This window comes from Suncus etruscus, chromosome 8, assembly GCF_024139225.1.
Source record: "Suncus etruscus isolate mSunEtr1 chromosome 8, mSunEtr1.pri.cur, whole genome shotgun sequence".
In the NCBI taxonomy this organism is placed as follows: Eukaryota; Metazoa; Chordata; class Mammalia; order Eulipotyphla; family Soricidae; genus Suncus; species Suncus etruscus.
In genome coordinates, this window is record NC_064855.1 from 123,159,138 (window position 1) to 123,179,668 (window position 20,531).

The 20,531-nt window shown below is 43.1% G+C and overlaps 1 protein-coding gene across 1 annotated transcript in view; it reads left to right on the top strand.

Moving 5' to 3' along the window:
- MYO16 (myosin XVI) overlaps window positions 1–20,531 on the top strand; it is a 296,697-nt gene that overhangs the window by 88,970 nt on the left and 187,196 nt on the right. Inside the window, exons 8-11 of the mRNA XM_049778145.1 lie at window positions 236–311; window positions 3,266–3,419; window positions 15,058–15,208; window positions 17,253–17,363. Coding sequence (XP_049634102.1) covers window positions 236–311; window positions 3,266–3,419; window positions 15,058–15,208; window positions 17,253–17,363 — 492 coding nt within the window. The remainder of the gene's footprint in view (window positions 1–235; window positions 312–3,265; window positions 3,420–15,057; window positions 15,209–17,252; window positions 17,364–20,531) is intronic.

Below are 20,531 nucleotides of genomic sequence, written 5' to 3' on the forward strand. Positions count from 1 at the left end.
TTACAGGGACTGAAAATCTCCCTCAGTTTCCCACTCAGTTGATAACTCATCTGGGCTTTGCTGATGAAACTATTTCACTGCTGAACTATTTTCCGTGCCTATCATTTTGGAAAGGGATCTGGGAAGGAAAGGACAAGAACACTGGGACATTCTGTTTCTTCAGAGCAGCCCTGGGAGTTGCTGGTGCTTCTAAGATAGCCGCCAACATGCTTCCTGTCTCGATTCTCTGTTTCAGACCAACCTGGTGAAGCTTCTTTTGATGCATCAGGCAAATCCAACTCTTCGGAACTGCAATGAAGAGAAGGCCTCAGGTAAGTGAGTGAAGCCTGGGTCTGTGGACAGGCCCTGTCTCCTTCATGGTGCTGAAGTTCTTTCTTCACTGTTAGCACAGCTCGTAAATAAGTCTCAAGCCCATTAGAAGTCCAGTGGACAAAGCCCAGGTACCAAACAATTCACTAACTCACAAGAGTTGTTTGATTGTATTTCATTGGGTTCAGGCTGCTTTGGATCCGCATACCATGATGCACTTCATTCAGTTGCAACAAGGGCTATCTTTGTGCTTGACAGAAGTCACTGTCACCTAATGGATGTGTCCGATCCCCTTGTGCTTCACCGAGTTCAAGAGATGAAGGGACTTGGTCCTTCACTAAGTCATCTTGCCCTTATTGGCTAAAACAGCTGACAAATGGCCAGTGGAGGCTTCCTTGCTATGGGCTCCATGAGAACAACCTACTTCTGCCCTGTGAGGTTTGCTAGTCTCACTGGTGTCAGGTGATATCTTTCTGCCAGCCCAGGAAAAAAGCTCAAAGGGCTACAGGCATGTCCTGGACGGTGGGGCCCCAGGATTTGTCTCTGACACCACATGGTCCCTGAAGCTCAGCCAGGATACATACTTGTTGGAGTAACCAGTTATTGTACCATTCAGTATAATTCTTCTTTGCTTGTGTTTGTCCCTCATGGACAGGAAGTACCTCTGGATTGGTATATAGGACACATATATAGATTATATATCATCTCTATATCTATTTTGAGTAATATAGATTACTAGATAATCTAGGGATACAAGATAGCTTAAAGGGATATAAAACAGCTTAAGAGGATATTAAAAAATCTCTGACTTCAGGAGCTAGAGCAATGTTACAGTGGGAAACATTGACCCAGATTAGAATTCCAGCCTCCCATGTGACTCCCCTAAGCCTGCTAGGAGTGATCCCTTAGTGGAAATTGAGGAATAAGTCCTGAGCACAGATATGTCTGGCTCCCAAACTAAAACAGAAAAAGAAATCTCTGACTTCAGAGTAACTTCAGTTGTCTCAATGACTGAACTAGGTCAAGTCAAACTGATAAGTGATGAGTCTGATTTCAGGCTAATGTCAATGATCTTTAATATAACATAATGATAATATAATGATCTTCTTAACTACTAAAGTATACCCAATGATCAATGTTACCAGAGAAATTTAGAATTTATATATGTTTCCCCATTCATCACAAACACACTTATTGTAGGAGACAGTCTCATTTCCACAGACTTGAGTGTGACAGAACAGGACAAGACCCTTTCTGAACTCCATCTTGAGCCTTGTTCCAGGCGTCATGACATGGCTCATGGGTTCCATCTCTGTCCTTGCCTTTCAAGGGTGGTGGCAACTGTATTGAGAGGGTCTTGCAGAGCATGGACAGACTTAGAGTCCCAGGGAAGGGCGAATTTTCAGGACTCAACTCAGCCTCTGGCTCATGCTGGGTTAAAGATGGCTTATGTCTGCCAAGTTCATCCCCTGAGGCACATGTGAGGAACCAGGCTGCCTTGCCAGTCAGCCTTTGTGGACTGGAGGAGATGCTTCTCTGACACAGAAACTGGGCAGTTAGACAAAGGGAGAAGCTTTAAGCCAGGTCTGGACATGCCACAACAGGACAACGGAGCCACAGTAGGGCAGAGAACAACAGAATTTTCCCTGTCATGGCTAAGCCAGAAGAAATTTCAACTCTTCCATCAATATTATGGTGTTTTTTTTTTTCATTTGGAACTCTCTCTCTCTGCCTCTCTGTCTCTTTCTCCATCTCTCTCTGTCTTTTTCTGTTTCTGTTTCTGTCTCTGTCTCTGTCTCTTTTTCTCTGTAGGAAGTTTATATGTATCTCTGGAGTGAGAAGATTGCTATTGTTTCAAGTGCTGCTGGCTATAATTTTGTGAAAATCAAACGGTATCATTCAGTCCCTGAATCCCAGCACCCCCACTTCTGAAGGATGGTCATGCTGGTGGGTCATGTATGACCTTCAGTGGGTACCTGTTGACATGAATGAATTTTAACCGAGGATTCATCCTTTGTCAATGATTAATAGTTCAATTTTAACGAGAGAGCATCCATATCCTCACCGCAGTATATTCAGTTGCCATTGTCTTTTCAGGGGTAGGATTTAGAAGGGAGTCTTCCAAGTGGTATTCAAGAGTTTGAGCCCGTGCAACTTCCTAGTGGTTCTTGGCCAACTGGGCTTGAAGTTTAATGGGTGCTGCTCAGCCTGAGGGGTCGGTTGCCCCCCTCCCTGGCTATTCCTGCTCAGGGGCCTCCAAGGATGCACCTCATAGCCATGTGGTGCCGGCAGCTGAGAAGGGCTGGGCATACTCGAGGAAGTTGCTTCACCCCTGCATGTCTCTCTAGCTCTATGTAGAATTCATTCGAGAGCAACGAATCAAGCACTTCATTGTTGATGTTAAAATTGGGAATTGATTTTCAGATGGACAAGGAGGGCCACAGAGAAAGGCTGACATGGTTCTAGCTGGGCCGCACACTAGAAATGAGGCCATTATTTGCTTAGACCCCCTCCCCACTTAGGAGACTGTCCCAAGAATATCCCGGGCACGTTGGTGAATAACCAGGAGTCTGGGAAGCTAGAATGTTCCTCTCATTTGGACTCCATCACCAGGAGGAAGGATGAGTTTTGCTGAGAATAAGACGGTGTGGCAGGATTCTTTCAGGCTTGGTGTCATAGTGATTCGGCCTGTTTCTTGCCACTGCCTAGGGAATATTATCTTTATCTTTTTTTCCATTTCATTCATAATTAAGTATATCACCCATGGGAAAGGAGATTGTCTTCGTAAATGAAGGCATGATTTTTCATGCCTACTGTAATTTTTAAGTGCTCGTGCTAAGTTTTGCTTGATGTATGGGTGAGTTTTAACGTTTTGAGCAGTTGAAATAGGTGAGAGGAAATCATTTGCTTCACCATCTTCTGCCACAGTTCCCTGTTTTCTTGTTGTTTCCTGCAGATATCGCTGCCTCGGAGTTCATAGAGGAGATGCTGCTCAAAGCAGAGCTGGCCTGGGAGGAGAAGATGGACGAGCCTCTGCCTGCTTCTGCCTTGGCCCAAGAGGAAACGTATGAAGAGATCATCCACCATCTCCCAGTGTTTGCCAATAAGCTGTGAGTACCTTCCTTCAAGAACAACTGAATCCTAGACCTCATCAGTTGGTCTGAAACAATTAAATCCAACACATTTCGTTAATTCTCATTTTGCTGTACATCTGTCTGTCTCTCAAAGAGAAGAGTCAGAAAATGGAAACTGCTTATCAAGATAAACTTATAAAAAATGCTTGCTGACAATAATTTAGGGGACCAGATAGTACAGTGGGGAGGACATTTGCTTTACATGTGGCTGACCCGGGTTCAACTCCTAGCATCCCATATGGTCCTCCAAGCCTGCCAGGAGTGATTTCTGAGAGCAGAGCCACGAGTAAACCCTGATTGTGGGTGGATGTGGCCCCAAAACCAAAATAAATAGACAAAATGGGTTTAGCATATTTAGCCAAAGCCCTCCTAATCCTTTTAATTTTATCTATCTATCTATCTATCTATCTATCTATCTATCTATCTATCTATCTATCTATCTATCTATCTATCTATTGATCTCTGACTTTTAGTGGTGTTCAGGGTTACTCCAGACTCTGCACTCAGGAATTACTCCTGTCAGTCTCGAGGGACCATATGGGATTCCAGGAAAATGAAACTGGGTCAACCTCATGCAAGACAAATGCTCTCCCTGCTGTGCTATTCTTTAACTTTTTTTTTTTTTTAAGGAAAATCAGTCAACCTGAGTCCACTGTGCTATAGTGGAACTTGATTATCATGCTAGACTCTGTGCTTAAAAATTCATAGATTTTTCTACCTACATCTTCAAAGCCCATGAATATTCTCTTATCTTCCAGGACAAGAGAGCTATGAAACAACAATAAGAGGTCCAGAGGGGCCACCCAGCAGTGAGCCCCCAGAACCTTCCCATCCTGCCCACATTAGCCTTCTCTTGTGTTCATGGGTGAGAAAAGTAGTTCTCCCATTTATGCCATAGATGAGAAAGAAGGAAGCCATAGAAACCACAATTGAAGTCGGGTCAGGAAGTGGTTCCTTGATATGCTGTTTTCCAAGTTAACAGAGTGAACAAAGAGCCTCTTTGTCATTATTTCTTTTATTTCATGGGAAACAAAGAAATGAAAATACCATGGGAGTATTTCACTTTCCACTGCTTGATGTTAAAATCAATACGCAGGGTTCCACTTACCTTTAGGATTATCTGCTTACATTATAGGAATGTTCATGTGTAAACAGAATTAAAATTTAAATCAGATCTAAATTCATTCATGGAAAGATATTTTGGATAAATATAAACTTAGTTATGGGTTAATCTTTTGTTGTTACTGTTACTCTGTGCTATAAGGCAAAGAAATAAAAAATAATCCATTTGGCTAGACAAGTACTTGTTAATATATTATTGCTTGAGCAACAGGTTAATTGATTATTTATTTGTTATGTGCAATCAAACATAAATATTATGATCATATTTTCTTCCTGATTCTAGGTTTTGAAACTTTAAATAAATTTTATGCTTAATTTTGACCTTTCATTATAATCTACATCAGGGGTCCTCAAACTTCTTAAACAGGGGGCCAGTTCACTGTCCCTCAGACCATTGGAGGGTCTGACTGTAGTAAAAACAAAACTTATGAACGAATTCTTATGCACACTTCATATATCTTATTTTGCAATGAAGAAACAAAACAGATACAAATACAATATGTGGCCCTCGGGCCATAGTTTGAGGACCATTGAATTATCTGTCTTCAGAGATAGAGTTGAAAACTAAGTTAAATAACAAGTCAATTCTATTTTTAGGTATGTATTAATTTTGAAAAAATGTCAAGTCTGCTTGAATGGCTAAACACAATAAGCAGATTAATGAATTTTTTAATAGTTCATGAGTTGTGTGCATTTTATCAGATAGTTTTAATTGTCTTTCTAATTTTATAGTTAAGAGAATGATCAAAGAGCAGGTGCCAGGAGGAAGTGTACCTGATAAACGAATTTTGTTCTGATGATATTTTTGGATTTTTTTGGTTTCGGTTATGGTTTGGTGGCCACGCCCACAGTGCTCAGGACTCACCCCTGCTCTGTGCTCAGGCATCAGTCTGGGTGGGCTCAGAGGACCATAGGGGATATCAGGAATCAAATCCCAGGTTGTCTGTATGTGACATAAGTGCCCCCAACCTATTCAATTACTTCTTCATAGTATGATAGTATTTTATGTTATGATAAATGTTTTTATGATATGTTTTATGATAGTGTTTTAACTCAGAAAATAATGTGGGTACTGGAGATTCTTCTATAAACGAACATTCAAGAAGCTGGAAACACTCTCTCAGGCCAGCACATGGGTGTTGTGGCAGAAGCCCATTGTTTATTGATTTTTTCCCCTCAATAACTATCTCAATGGTGATTAATTTGTACATGCATTTATTTTAATACGTTGGAACATTTTCAGAGTGTTATTCTTTTGATAGGGAGTATATAAGAAGATAATTAGAAAATTTGCGTTTGTTTTTTTTTTTGTTGTTTTTTTTTGTTTGTTTGTTTTTTTGGTTTTTGGGCCACACCCCGGCGGTGCTCAGGGGTTCCTCCTGGCTGTCTGCTCAGAAATAGCTCCTGGCAGGCACGGGGGACCATATGGGACACCGGGATTCGAACCAACCACCTTGGGTCCTGGATCGGCTGCTTGCAAGGCAAATGCCGCTGTGCTATCTCCTCCGGGCCCGAAAATTTGCGTTTTAATGGAAAAGAGGAACTTATTCCTTTTAAAGATCTCTAATATTTCAACCAGGTAGTGTTTTGAGTATCTCAGTTTGGTGTAGGGAGAGTTTGGGGGTGCCAATGAATTAGTTCCTGGAGGAGGTGTTGTGGGGTTCTATCTCAGACTCTTGATTCCTCATTGCTACAAATTTCTTCAAACACTTAGTTTTGTTATGTCTTTGTCATTAAATTGAATGCACTCAGCTATTGTATGGAAATCCAAGCTTCCTTTATTGAAACCAAGTGCATGGTATGAGGGTTTGGTGGCCTGAATCTTAAACGGGCAGCCTGATCCACCACTGCTTCTGGAAGTTCCAGCTTCAGGGGTGTAGAGGAGAGTTAGAACAAAACAAAGATGCTGAAATGTTGATCAGCCTCCCACCAGATACGTGGCCAGAAGTTCACATCTCAGTGAATCACCACTGAAGTTCCAGGACTGTCCCGGAAAGACTGATGCTCTTTATTGGATAAGCAGCTTAGTGTAAAAGAACTCGCAAGCTAGTGACAGTGCACTTGCCTTGCATACGAGTTGTTTCTGTTTGGTTCCCAGCACTGAGTTTGGTCTCCTGAGCGCTATCTGGACTGATTCTCCAGTACAGAGCCAGGAATGAGCCCCTAGCACAGCAGGGTACAGCCACCAATTTAAAAATAAAGCAAGGGAAGAGAAAGAAGGTACCCAAAAACCTTCTTTTTCTGCCTATTCTAATGTTCTCTTCCATTATTCTAACTTTTGGTCATTTTTCTCTGTCTTTTTTATTTGTCTTTAATATTTATTCTGAATACTTTCCTCTAATCTGAACTGTGATTGTACAGTTTTGCATAATGGGAGAGGTCACTGCTCCTATGATTCCACCAGTGGCCCAAGGATAAGATGCTGTTTGGTGACTCAGCGTTGGGAGTCAGCTGGACCACCTGGTAGAGCTTCTGGACATCCAGAACTACAACCCAAGGATATTGGAAGCAAGAGGGTCAGGGGTGCTGGGTTAGGAGCAGGATCGGCTGTATGTGACATCCATGCCCTGACTACTGTACTGTCCCAGGTCCTATGTCTGTGCCTTTTTCATAAAGATGCCACTCTAAGCTGGGCTTGCTTCTTTTATATTTTCCCAATATATATTTATTAAATTTTCAAGAAAGTTTTGAAGGTTTAATTCTTTCAGATGTTGCAACACACAAATCACTTTGCAGTAAGAGCTTCTGTTTTGTTTGCTCAGACCATTTGACGCAGCAAACAGTGGATTTGCAGGTGAGAACCTGCCTGCCCAGTCTTTGATGTGACTCCTCTATCTGGGTGTTCACATTGTCAGTAGGAGTCCCCACATCATTGCATGTTTCCATGGTGTTCTAACTTCTCATCTGAGAGTTGGTCAAGTCTCTATTTGTTACTTGACTTGAGCGCATGTCCTGCACTTCAGCTCCAGAGGTCTTTCTGATTACATTCCTCTCCATTTTCTGTCTGACTGGAGGTTTGGGGGCTGCCTCTGTGTCCTTCCAATGTGCCCCAAATGTGCTGACTTGAGTCTTTTCCTCTCTGTTTCTCCTTCCCATTCCTCAGGCAACATCCTCATTTGCCAACCCTTCTCTTCCCTTCTCTGCACTATGGTGCCTTAGTCCTGTGAGTCCCACCACTGGGACTTGGTGTCTGAACATGGGCAAACTGCTTCCAAAAAACAGCAAATGCAAACACACAGCTGAGAAGCGCCCCTGTGTACCATCTCTTGATGTTTATATTCCTAAGACAGCAAGTTCTAGAGTTAGAGTCTACCAAAACATAGCCTGATACCCACATGGTCAGTGTTGGACATGAAACCCTGATGGGTTTTTTCTCTCATTAGAAGGAACGATGGCAGTGACAGCTGGTTAGGACTGTGACATCTTGAGTGTAGAGTATGTCCGAAGCATTATGAGTGCTCAGTCACTCTTGCCATGCTTACCATGCCCCGCCCAAGCCTGACTTGGGACTCACGTTTGGTGACTCAAGTCCTAGACTCACAGTATTTCAGTGAGGACTCCTCCCTCCTAATTCAGTTCCTACCTTGGCTTTAAAGTGGAGGCTATTGATTGCCTATTGGCCTTCCTCTTTCACGGAGCATTTCACTGAGCATTGTTAGAGCAGCTAAATATTTTCTCAGGCAGCTGGGAAACCAGGAGAAGGTTTCTGCAGGAAAAGAGCGTAAAGGTTACTTGCAACATAGCCCACTGCTGAGCTGTGGTCAGCTCCAGCTGCTGGTCAGCATGGAGCATTGTGCGGTGAGCCTTTCCATCTGTCAGTTGGGGCTCGTATTTCCTCAAACCTGTTACCCAGCCTATGACCTTGTCAACCTGAGTGTAAGTCACCCCAGGAGGTTACCGGGGACCTGATGATGGGTGAAGGACAGAGCCATGAAGCCCATGTCTAGCCACCAATACAAGTGCTGGTCTTCTGTATTTGCTAGTTCTCTGCAGCTGCTGCTTCTGTTGGCCACATTTTTTTGCCTATTTGTTTGTTTGGGACAACACTCTTAATGCTCCAGGGTTACTTCTGATTCAGCACTCAGAAATTACTATATGGGATGCTGGAGGATAGAACCCAGGTTGGCCGCATGCAAGGCAAATGCCCCACCCACTGTGCCATCATTGAGGCCCCTCAGCCACATTTTCACTCAAGTATGAAATGTGGGTGTTCTTACTCATAAGACAAATGGCCTAGCCTCTGTCCTTGCATTCTATGCCAGGGGTTGGAGGTTGGTAGGAGATTCGAAGACCTTGGGATTCCCAGGTCAAAGGAATATCATCATTACCCAAGATCCTGGGTCAAACCTTTATTCAAAACCAAGCTGCATTGTACTTGGAATGATTGTGCCTAAGTCAAATGCCCTAAGCCAGAGCTCTAGCTGGCCTGACGACAAGGTGGGAGTAGACCTGCAGACCAAGGATGGAGCCAGTCCTGCCACAGAAGGGAAGCTACGGCTGGTGGATCCTCCTAGGAGTTAAGCAACCACCAAGTCTTGAGGTTGGTGCATGCCCAGCTCCCTGGGGAAAAGCCCTGGCTCCACTGCACTCTCAGACCTTGACTTCTTGTCCTTTTTTGGCTTCTCCTGATTAGTATCTTGAATGGTAAAACCAGACTTGTTAATATGACACATTGATCAGGTCCCTGGCTGCAAGACCAGAAGGATGTAGGGAACTACGAATCGAGATATGTTCAGAGCACATCATGTTCTTCTCTATGCTAATCAGACTCTCTATCTCTCTCTTTCATTCACTCCTGGTGACAGCAGGCCAGCTTTCTGTCTCTTTCTCTGTCTGTCTCTCTCTCACTGGCTTTTTCTGGGATAGCCAAGCCAAGGCAAGCTTTCTCTCTCCCTCTCTGTGTCTCTGTCTGTCTCTTATCTCTCTGTCTCTCTCTCCCTCACTGGGGCAACCAGGTAAGCTTTCTGTCTCTCATTAGCTTTGTCTCTGTCTCTTTGTCTCTGTCTCTCTGTGTCTCATCTGCTTTTTCTGGGACAGCCAGGCCACAGGCGCTCTCTCTCTCTCTCTCTCTCTCTCTCTCTCTCTCTCTCTCTCTCTCTCTCTCTCTCTCTCTCTCTCTCTCTCTCTCTCTCTCTCTCTCCCCTCACTTGATTACCTTGGTAACACAAAGTTTTACCAAATTTTTTCAAATCTACTTGCTGAAAATGTAGTCTATTACTTTTTCTTTTTTTTTTGGGTTTTTCGGTTCATACCAGTTTGATGCTCAGGGATTACTCCTGGCTAAGCACTCAGAAATTTCCCCTGGCTTAGGGGGACCATATGGGACGCTGGGGGATCGAACCGCGGTCCTTCCTTGGGTAGCGCTTGCAAGGCAGACACCTTACCTCTAACACCACCTAGCCTGCCCCAGTCTATTACATTCTATTGATTTAAGTGATGGATGATGGTGTCATTTCCTGTAAATAGAATTCATTAAAACCTTTTTTAGCAAGACACGTATACTTTAGAGTCACCTTTCCATGTAATAAAGACATAATTCAGAACCCCCCCAATTGTATGTGAATATGGAGACTGAGTCCAACTCGTTAGATTGAAAAATTTTAAAATTTTCCTTGCATGAGTTGTAGCAATAGTACAATAGTACAGCACGTAAGGCATGTTTTTGCCTTGCAGATAGCCAACCCGTTTCAACTCCTCAGAGATCCCCCAGTCCCAGTGACAGGGCTCTCTGAGTGCAGAACTAGGAGAAAGCCCTGGTATGACCTCCAAAACAAACAAAATCCTTGCAGTTATATTAAGATGAATGAGGTGTTTTAAAAGCAATGCAACTTCCAATCCAACAACAAGTGACACATTATAATTTTTGCTGTTTTAAGCAAAGTAATTAATTAGGTTACCTAGTTGGTTTTTAGCTTGCAATGTGTTTTCATTTTTTGAGAGGCCAAGATACCAATTTAAAAGACTCTCCAAGAGCTAATTTACTCAAAAATAATCTGCTAATTATTCTTTGATAGGTGCAGAGGAAAAACAAATTTCTTATTGTTTATTATTTTACATAATTTATGAATTATTTCATATAACTTATAAAATAATTTATGTGCTCATATTCATAGGATTCATTCTCTCTTTCTCTTTCTGGTTCATGACTTTAACCACCAGAACAACTAAATGAATCCCATATGCTGTTTCTTCGCATTTGTTTCCGTGACATTTTTTCCTTGTTTCCCTGATATACCACAATATAGTGTGCTTTATTTGTTTTCTTTTCTATGGCTCTATAAATTGCTTTAGAAATAAATGGACAATAATTGTCTTCTTTGTTAGTTTTATTTTATTATGTTTATGTTTCCACTTCAGAAATAAAATCCTTGTTTCTACAGCAGTTGACTCTGTATGAAATGCCTTTTATGTTTATAGAAACAAATGTCTTAAATAAACCCAGCAGAGTTTACAAATTCTCTGTTTGCTGAGGGATTCCCTCTAATTTCTTCCCCAGGTAGAGTTAAAGCTCTGCTCTGCTTTAGCCTAACCTCCTTTATCTATGATAGTGAATCCACTTTCTTTTTTTTTTATGGACTTTACCTCCTCCACAGCCAACCCTTGAAAATCTATACACGTTAGCAAATTTGCTGTTCCAATCCTCTTTATTCCATTTTCCAAGGATATATTTCTTTCTTTCTTTTTTTTTTTTGGTTTTTGGGTCACACCCGGCAGTGCCCAGGGGTTACTCCTGGCTTCATGCTCAGAAATCGCTCCTGGCAGGCTCGGGGGACCATATGGGACGCCGGGATTCGAACCGATGACCTTCTGCATGAAAGGCAAACGCCTTACCCTCCATGCTATCTCTCCGGCCCCTCAAGGATATATTTCTATGCTTAATAATTTTCTTTTTATTTTCAAATGAGTATATTCTCATTGAAGAAAATTTAGGAGGTGCAGAGAAGGTCTAAGGCATAAAAATAATCACTCTTTAAAGTCAAGGAAAGGTTGAGCACATTTAGATGAAGCCCATTTGGATGCGTTCAGGTCACTGATGACTTTTAGATCTCACCTAGAGGACAGTGAAAACCAAATGTTTGTGGCCATTGCCCAGCCATCCTTCCTTGTATGGGCCTTCCTGATTCCTGTGTGGCTTGAACTCATGTTTACTCCTAGGGACACTTCCTCTGGTCCACTGCATTACTCTGTACCTCAGGGCCTTCCCAAGACATTTTGAAGGAAATGCTAGAGAAGCAGAATGCAGAGGAGGTAAAGGCCTCTAGTTCAGTGGATTCTGGGCTCTGTATCCTTGTCCCTGACACCAGCCTGCTGACAGTCTATGGATTGATTTCTTATTGTTATCAGTGTTTCAGGACAGGCAGAGGCTAGAAATTAGGAAGCAGCGTTGTGGCTGGCAAGTCCTTTTGGCCTGTCACTCATTTTGCCCATCACAGCCAGGAAACAAAAGCTTACGGTAGCATTCCTATATTCTTGATGCTTGCAAGTAATTTTGGAAAGTGGAGATTAAAAACAAAATTTATGTTGGCTTGGAGAACATAAAAAGCATCAGAACATATCAACATAGTTGCAACATATTAATATCTCCAACCCATAAACTGCTGAGAAATGAATGGATGTCCAAATAGATGGTGCTTACAGTGCTTATAGAAGAGAAAAAAATCAGCCTTGTTAATAGATATGCATATATATTCTTCCTAAATTGATTTATCAGTTGAATGCCTTGCTAAAAAATGCCAGCAGGCATGCTTCATAAAGTTGATAGAATCTAAAATATATACAACAGTGTAGATGCTAAGAATAGCCAAAGCAGGTTTGAAAAGGAAACAAAAAGCTGGTGAGGTTCAGCCCCCGAGATGCAGCCCCATTGTGAAGGTGGATTTATCAGGGGGCTCTGCGAAAGGGATAAAGATGATGTTTCTCTTCCCTCAGTGCAGCACAATGAAGAATCTCAAAATAGATTCACACGTTAGAGTGACTTGATTTTGAACAAAAGGGTCTCTAGCTAATTGGCAGGAGAGAAAAGATGTTCTTTTCAGAGAGGGCGTCGGGCCCTTTGGAAGGTCATTTAAAAGCATGATGAGCCTTGACATGAACATAGAAAGAACCATAGGGGAAAAAACCACTCACAGTGGGTCCTAGAACTAAATGAAACACGCGTGTTTCTGGAATAAAGACCAAGAGGAAACTCTGTTGACCTTGGGCTATGGAAAGAATTCTTAGCTGAGACCCAAGAGGCACAACCCATGAGAGAGAAGAACTATTCTTCTAAGCCAAGTGCTGAAAAACAAAGAAAGAGAGAGAGAAGATATTTGCCAAATGTGTATCTGATGAGGACTTGGAATCCAGAATATACAAACTCAGCCATCTGATTTCAAAGAAGAAGAAGAAAAAAAAAACAATGAAAAAGAGTCCAGTGATTGGACAATAGAATTGAGTAAAGATGCTTATGTCTGGGAAGCATGTTGACGTGTAAATTAAGAGCAAATAGAATGGATCAAAGGAGGAAAGGGCCAGAGCTTGGGAGATGTGTTAACTTTCTATTGGGGCACAGAAGGGAGTGGTCCAGGTGCCCGGCAACTGCTCAGGCTTCTCCAGGGTGTTTCCCTACAATAAAGGATGCTGCCCTGTATCTGCCCAAAATCCTGTCCTCGGTAGGTTCACTCACCCCTGGCTCAGGCTGGATGCCACCAACAGTGGATGAACAGGGAGCCCCAGCAGTGAACCCTTCCACCAACTGTTCCCCTATGGGATGAAGGCACTAGCCACTGTGTGTGGAAGCAGGAAAGACTCTCCCAAGGAGCTTGAAGATGATCTGGGCCACACACAAAACCCACAAACTCTGTGGTCTCTGTCAGAAACATCTTGGAAAAAGGCAAAATTGTACTGAAAGAAGAAGTTTTGCAGGTTCCAAGGGCAGGAAGAGAGGGTTGATCATCTATTTCAGTCTTGAGCATAAGGAGAAGCTATAGAGTCGTTTCATCATTCTTTATATTTCTGGTGGGTACACTGCTAAATCAAAATGATAGAGGTATATTTCTTGATAATTTATAAAGATATAATTTTGCTTTAGGGTCACACCCAGGCGCTGCTCAGGGTTTACTCCTGGCTCTGTGCTCAGTGATCACTCCTAGCGGTGCTCAAGGAAACACTGTAGAATACCAAAGACTGAACCCATATTGGCCCCATGCAAGGCAAAATGCCCGACCTGCTGTATTATTGCTCTGGATCTAGTGTAGGTCAAAAGTAGGTCAAAAGTCATTGAACATAGCTATAAAAATGTATTTTCACTACCTGTAAATAATGCATTGATAAATTACAAGTCTTTTAAAAGAAGATTCCAGACCAGAACAATAGCATAGAGGGTAGGGTGTTTGCCTTGTACACAGCCAACCCAAATTTGAGCCTAGCATTCCATATGGTCCCTAGAACCTGCTAGGAGTCATTCTTTGTGCAGAGGCAGAAGTAACCTCTGAGCACTGCTGGGTGTGACCTTAAAAGCAAAAAAAAAAAAAAAAAAAAAAAAATTCCATTGGACTTTCATTACCATTACAATTGCTATAGTAGATTAATTGAAATAATTATGTTTATATGTATCACACTTGATTAAATATGTACTTTTCCAGCAACTTTCTAAAATACACAAATAAAATTTCAAAATTATATGGTATTCGTTTTGTAGAATCATAATAAATGAATGGATATCTTTTGGTAGTGTCTATAAAATAATGAACATGAGGGGGCAGAGAGATAACACAGCTGTAGGGCATTTGGAGTCAATCCAGGACCAACACAGTGGTTCAAATCCCAGCACCCACATGGTCCTCTCAGCCTGCCAGGGGCAATTTCTGAGCACAGAGCCAGGAGTAAGCCCTAAGTACTGCCGGGTGTGATCCAAAAACCAAAAAAAAAAAAAAAAAAGAATAATGAACATGAAGTTTGTTTTATTACATATTTTCCTATCTTGAGCTATGGAGGACTAATAATTCTTATTTTGCTGATAATATAATGATTTTGCCCTTCCTTCTCTCAAATTCCCTAATCTTCATCTTATTAACACTCAAAATATTGCCAGAGATTCTACGATCTATTAAAATTCTTTGCGAATCATATTTTAATTAACCAACTCCTTGCGCTTTCAACTGGTGGACAATCCTCTCCACCTTGGAACCTCTTAGTTTAATTGTACTGCCACCTAAGCTGTGAAATTGCCTATTGATTTGTATTTATCCATGATGACGTACATTTATTACCCTTTTCTTCACCAATTGAAATAAATATATTTTTCTTTTCAAGGTGAAACAGGGTGAAATTCCGAGTCCCTTGAAAGAATGACCGATGTCCCGCTGAGCCCTTTCCAATCTGCAGTGCTGAGAAGCCGATTTGCCCTGAATCCTTCCACTACCTAGCTTCCAGTGGCCCTTTCTAGGCAGCCTAGTGGATGGACGTGGTGCTCCTGGGCACAAGTAACTCCAGTATTTGCTCTTTCCCCTAGAAGCCCCCTGGTGCTACCCATCGCCAAGCAAGACAGCCTGTTGGAGAAGGACATTATGTTCAAAGACACAACGAAAGGGGTCTGCCCCCGGCCAGCTCAGGACAGTGCCCCCCACACGCCCACAGACTCCATCCACAGCATCCCTGAGCAGGTAACACCCCTGTCCAGACCCCCATTCCCAAGGTAAATGCCACTACATCCACTGAGAAGAATGAGCCATGCCTTCTTCATCGAAAAGTCCATTTCAGGGGCCAAAGCAAAGATAGCACAGCAAGGACAGTGCTTGCCTTGCACACAGCTGATCCAGGTTCTATCCCAGGCACCCCATATGGTCACCAGAGCCTGCCAGGAGTCATTTTGGAGCACAGAGCCAGGACTAACCCCTGAGCACCGCCAACTGTGGCACACAAACAAAAACAAATAAAGCAAAACAAAATGAAAATTTCATTTCAATTGATGCATGCCATATCTACCTTGAGAAACCACACCTGTTATTTATTGTGCTTTAGGATTTTAATGGTTTGAATTCGGTTTATTTGCAGGAGTGTGAACTTGGCCAAGATTTCCTTCCCGAGTAGTTATAGAGGCATCACTACTCCTCATCCTCAGGAGTATTATGTAGATAGTATTTTTTTTCCTTCAAATATCCAAATATTTGACATAGAATGAAGGAAGACTACCTGCTGAATCATTACTCTTTAAAAGTGACTTCTAGGATAGGACTCCAAGGCAGAGATCATGCCTTGCATGTTGAGACTTTCTGGCTTCAATACCCAGCACTATCTGGTGTCCCAGGTCACAGTCAGGAGTGGCCCTTAAATAATTCTGAGGGTTTTCTGCCTCTATGTGTGCCTGTGTGTGTATTCATGTGTATATTCACATAAATGCATGTTCACATGTGTGGATTCACACGTGTGTGTGCATTTGTGTGCATGCAATGTGTGTATTCATGTTGTGTTTGTATGTGTGTTCCCTTTTTGTGGCCATATTTATGCCTCAGCACCCAAGTTACAGGAAATCACTTGGCTTAGCTAGAGGCTATTAGAAAGAAATATATTTTCTGTTATTCTCCAAGAAATAAATGACTTCACGCTTCATGTTTTACAACTGGCAGGGAGTAATTTTACAAATGTCAGAGTAATGCTTGCAAATGCCTTGTTTCGGTGTCTGGAATTCTAAATGTTTTAAAGACAGTTTAGCTAGATTTTCTAAAGACCCCTTTAGTCTAAAAAAAAAAAAAGGGAGAGGGAGATTTACAACTTTGGTTGTTCTAAAAGAACCTAAACAGCAAACATTTTTAATTCTGTTACATTTTTGGAGTTGTGTTTGTTTGTGAACTCAGGCTGTCTTTAAAAAAAACTTTATTGGTTGATTGATTGGTTGGTTGGTTGGTTGGATTTTGGGCTACACCCAATGGGGCTCAGCAAGCTTGGGGACCATATGGGATGTCAGGAATCAAACTGAGTCCCTCCCAGTAGGCTGCGTGCAAGGCAAACACCCTACCATTGTGCTAGCTCTCTGAGCCCTGGCTGCCTTAAATAAAAAATTCTGTAGAATTGGAGCAGAAGGTGAGGATGGGGTGGGCTTGAACATCAGGATCCCATCCACAGTTTTGGCAATGAGAGTCCAAGACAGCGCTGTCTCCTGAGTCCATTTGAGTTGGAAGTCACTTATTTACAGTGCCCTCCCAACTCAGGAGAGAAGAGAGGACACACTCGGCATTTCTTTTGCACACAAGCCTAGGTCTCAGAAACTCTACCCCAAGTGCTCAGGGGCTCCTATTTCTTTCTTTTTAAGGAGGGGGGGCGCACACCCGGCAGCGCTCAGGGATTACTCCTGGCTGTCTGCTCAGAAATAGCTCCTGGCAGGCACGGGGACCCTATGGGACACTGGGATTCGAACCAACCACCTTAGGTCCTGGATCGGCTGCTTGCACGGCAAAAGCCGCTGTGCTATCTCTCCGGAGGGGCTCCTATTTCTCAGCTTTCCAAATTCAGAGAACAGAAATTTCCATCTGAGTTCCCTTCTCCCTGGCTGTCAAATTTTGCTTCCCATGGACGACCATTTGCCCCCAAGTCGCTCCTCTCCCCCTATGGTTCCCCTCCTGATATATGCCACATCATTGGGACCAGAACTTGTAAATAGAAGACAAGTGGACGGGATGCAGAAGAATTGATGCTTCTGGTTTCCCCCAGGTCAAGCTGATGCCACCTGCCCCCAGCGACAACCTGGCCACGCTCAGCCAGCTCACGGACTCCAGCCTGCTCTATGAGATCCAGAAGCGCTTCGGCAATGACCAGATCTATGTAAGTGCCTTGGCACAAGGCCTTTCTCACCCCCTAGAGATGCCAGTCGGAGAAGGAAAGGGCTGATTTTCCGTCCAGGCATGCCACTAGCTCCGGAAGGATTGAAGCCTAAGTCTAGGCTTCTACTTCAGTGACACAGGCGAGGGCAGGAAAGAATCCAATTCCAGCGCTGCTAAGTGAAAGTTAATGTCCTGTGGTTCTCCGGGACCCAGGAGCATTAAACTCATGTGGTCCTGATGCAGGGGAAGAATTTGTGGGAAGCAGCTGGAATATGTAAATGACTTGCAAATGCACTGTTCATTTCATTGATTCTCCTCTCCTCTGCTTGGTCTGAGGAAAGGAAGTGAAACTTGGCTACGCTTGGAAGGTTTATCTGTTTGCATGAAAGGATAAAATTGTTCCTCTAAATTATCGGGAAGTCTCTTTGCAAAGTAAATAATTTTTATACGGATCTGAACCAAGGGCGGGGGCTGGATAGAAATCTAGGGCTCGGATGACAAGCAGCAAGGACAATGGAATTGCTGATATTCAAGCCTTATTTCTCTACGATATTTCTTCCAGCGCTAGTGCTCATTGAGACACAGTATAATCCAGTCTTTTTCTCTTTCTCTCTCTGCATCTCAATCTCTCCTTGATTTTGTGAGATTTGACACAGAAGAATTCAATCAGTGCGTCTATAGAGAAATCTGATTCTTGATAATGCCATTCTCCCCTCATCTACAGAGAAATTGATTAAGTCATTTTCATGTAAATGTGAAGTTGGTGATTTCCTTACAAGCAATACACTGTCGGGTGCTGATTAGCCTATGAAAATTCAATACGAACCTCTGAATGTCTGGATCAATTGTCAGCCACTGTAAATATGCTTGCAATTAAAGGCCGCCATCAATGGATGAGATTGAGCCATCAGCTTGAAGTGGTGGTTCCTGGGGACTTGGATCTGTCTCCCGTGACTTGCATTGACTGTGCTTCTCTCTCTGTCTCTCTCTGTCTCTGTCTGTCTGTCTGTCTGTCTCTCTCTCTCTCTCTCTCTCTTTCTCTCTCTCTCTCTTTCTCCCCTGTCTTTCCCAGGACTCTAGGACTTACCCTCCTCTCCTCATACTCTTCCACCTCCTTTCTTTATGTTAGCAAGGCCACTGGCTGAGCCTTAGTTTTACTTTTCTTTATTTTCCTCCTGCTTTTCAGCTACATTGTTCTGTTCTGTTTGGTATTTTGTTTTGTTTTGGTTTGGGGGGTCATACCCGGTGGCACTCAGGGATTACTCCTGGCTCTGCACTCAGAAATTGCCCCTGGCAGGGTTGGGGGAACCATATGGGAGGCCAGGATTCCAACCACCATCTGTCCTGGATCAGCTGCGTTCAAGGCAAACACCCTACTGCTGTGCTTCTCTCCAGTCCCCTCTGTCTGGTTTTGATAGTCGTCGCTGAACTGTGTTTTGTCATTGGGGGGCCATTCCTTGTGTTTCTTCACCAACTCAGCTAGTGGCTTGATACAGAAGACAATGGGTATAGCAGTGCTCAGATTGGAGACCCTGTGATGTCTGGGATTCCCCTGACCAGCCCGGCATGCTAAGGGGCATCCAGGGTCACCCCTGGGAAGTTCAGGGGACCAAGAGTACTGGGACTCAAACTGGGGCTGTCTGTGTTCAAGGCAGGAGCTCTACCCCCATGTGTTTTTGTTGGTTTGTTTTTCACAATTACAAAGTTGTTCATGGTTAAATTTCAGTCATACAGTATCCAACACACTTCATCAGTGCACACTTCCTACCACTAGTGTCCTCAATTTTCCTCTCACACACCTCCTCACCTCCCTCTGTGACAGAAATTTTTCTTCTCTCTCTCCCTCTTCTCTTTCTTCCATTTCCCTCCTTTTAGACACTGCAGTTTGCACTATAGTTCCTGAAGGAGTACCATGCCTATCACTTTTCCTCCTTCCAGCACCCAGTTCTTGTCTAGAGTGATCATTTCCAATTCACTTTGTCACAGTGCTCCCTTCTCTGGCCTCACCGCACTCGCCACCAGGAACTGACTGGTCCTCCTGGCCCTTGTCTCTATTGTCTCTGGATATTATTACCATAATACCTATATTTTATATTCCACAAACTCTTTGGTTTTTTGAATCCCTGTTCTCTCTTGTCCAGGTGGTCTTGGATTCATTCTGTCCCCATGGGTCCCCTTTTTCTCTCCCATTAGCTTTGAGTAGTGAGAACATTTCCTTCTCTCAGTCTTATCTCAGTGAATGAGCATCAATTTTGTAATGAGCAGCTGCAGTCTGGGAACTCAGGAATTTCCTTCCCACACCCCTGTGACTCCACTTTTCTTGGGAAAAGGACCCTTGCCCTTACTCAGAATCTGGAGTCTGCTCAGAAATTCACTATGATCTGGCATGGAACTTGCTTTAATCTGCTTTCCTTCCCTCTGCCATTCTCTTCTCTCCCTTAGATTACAAACTCAGCTCAGCGCCCTTTGTCATTGGGGGGTTCTCTGCAGCCTGCACTCCATCTGCCTCCTTGTAAGGGTTCTAGTTGACATCCTATTGGTGCTGAGAATCAAAGACCACCTCTGATAATGCAAGATGCAAAACAGGAATTATTCAGTTAGCCAAGGTCCAAGTCTCATCCATCCAGGGGAGTCTTAACAAGGACCTCAAGTCAAATCTTCAAACAGTTTATATTGGGCTTTACAAGCTTCTACAACTCAAGTATTTCATTGGTTAATACAAGCAGTTCATCCTTCACTACTTACACGATTGACCCATTTTCATTTGCACACAAATCATATTATGTCATAGGATTGGTGTCCCAACTCATTGCCAACTCAACTTTGTGTCAACAGATCCTTATCTGGTGGAACATTCGAACCCACCTGGTTCCTCTATTTCAGCAGAACAGGGAGGGTCTTGCCCTTCAGAGGGTACATTTTGTGAGTTTTATCTTTGGTCTAACACTCTCTGCCTATGGGGAAGTTGTAGAATGGAAAAATACTTTGCAGTAGCTCTACTGGGGGCTTAGGACCACCTTGGTCTCAAGGTTTGGTTCTCACATTCTCACTGAGGCTGAGCCATACTGGACTCACCTTCCATGACCCCCACCCACGAGTCCCACCCCTGTACCTTGGAGGATGAGTGACAAATCCACTCTCAGTTATCCCAGTGATGCTCTGTTCCCTT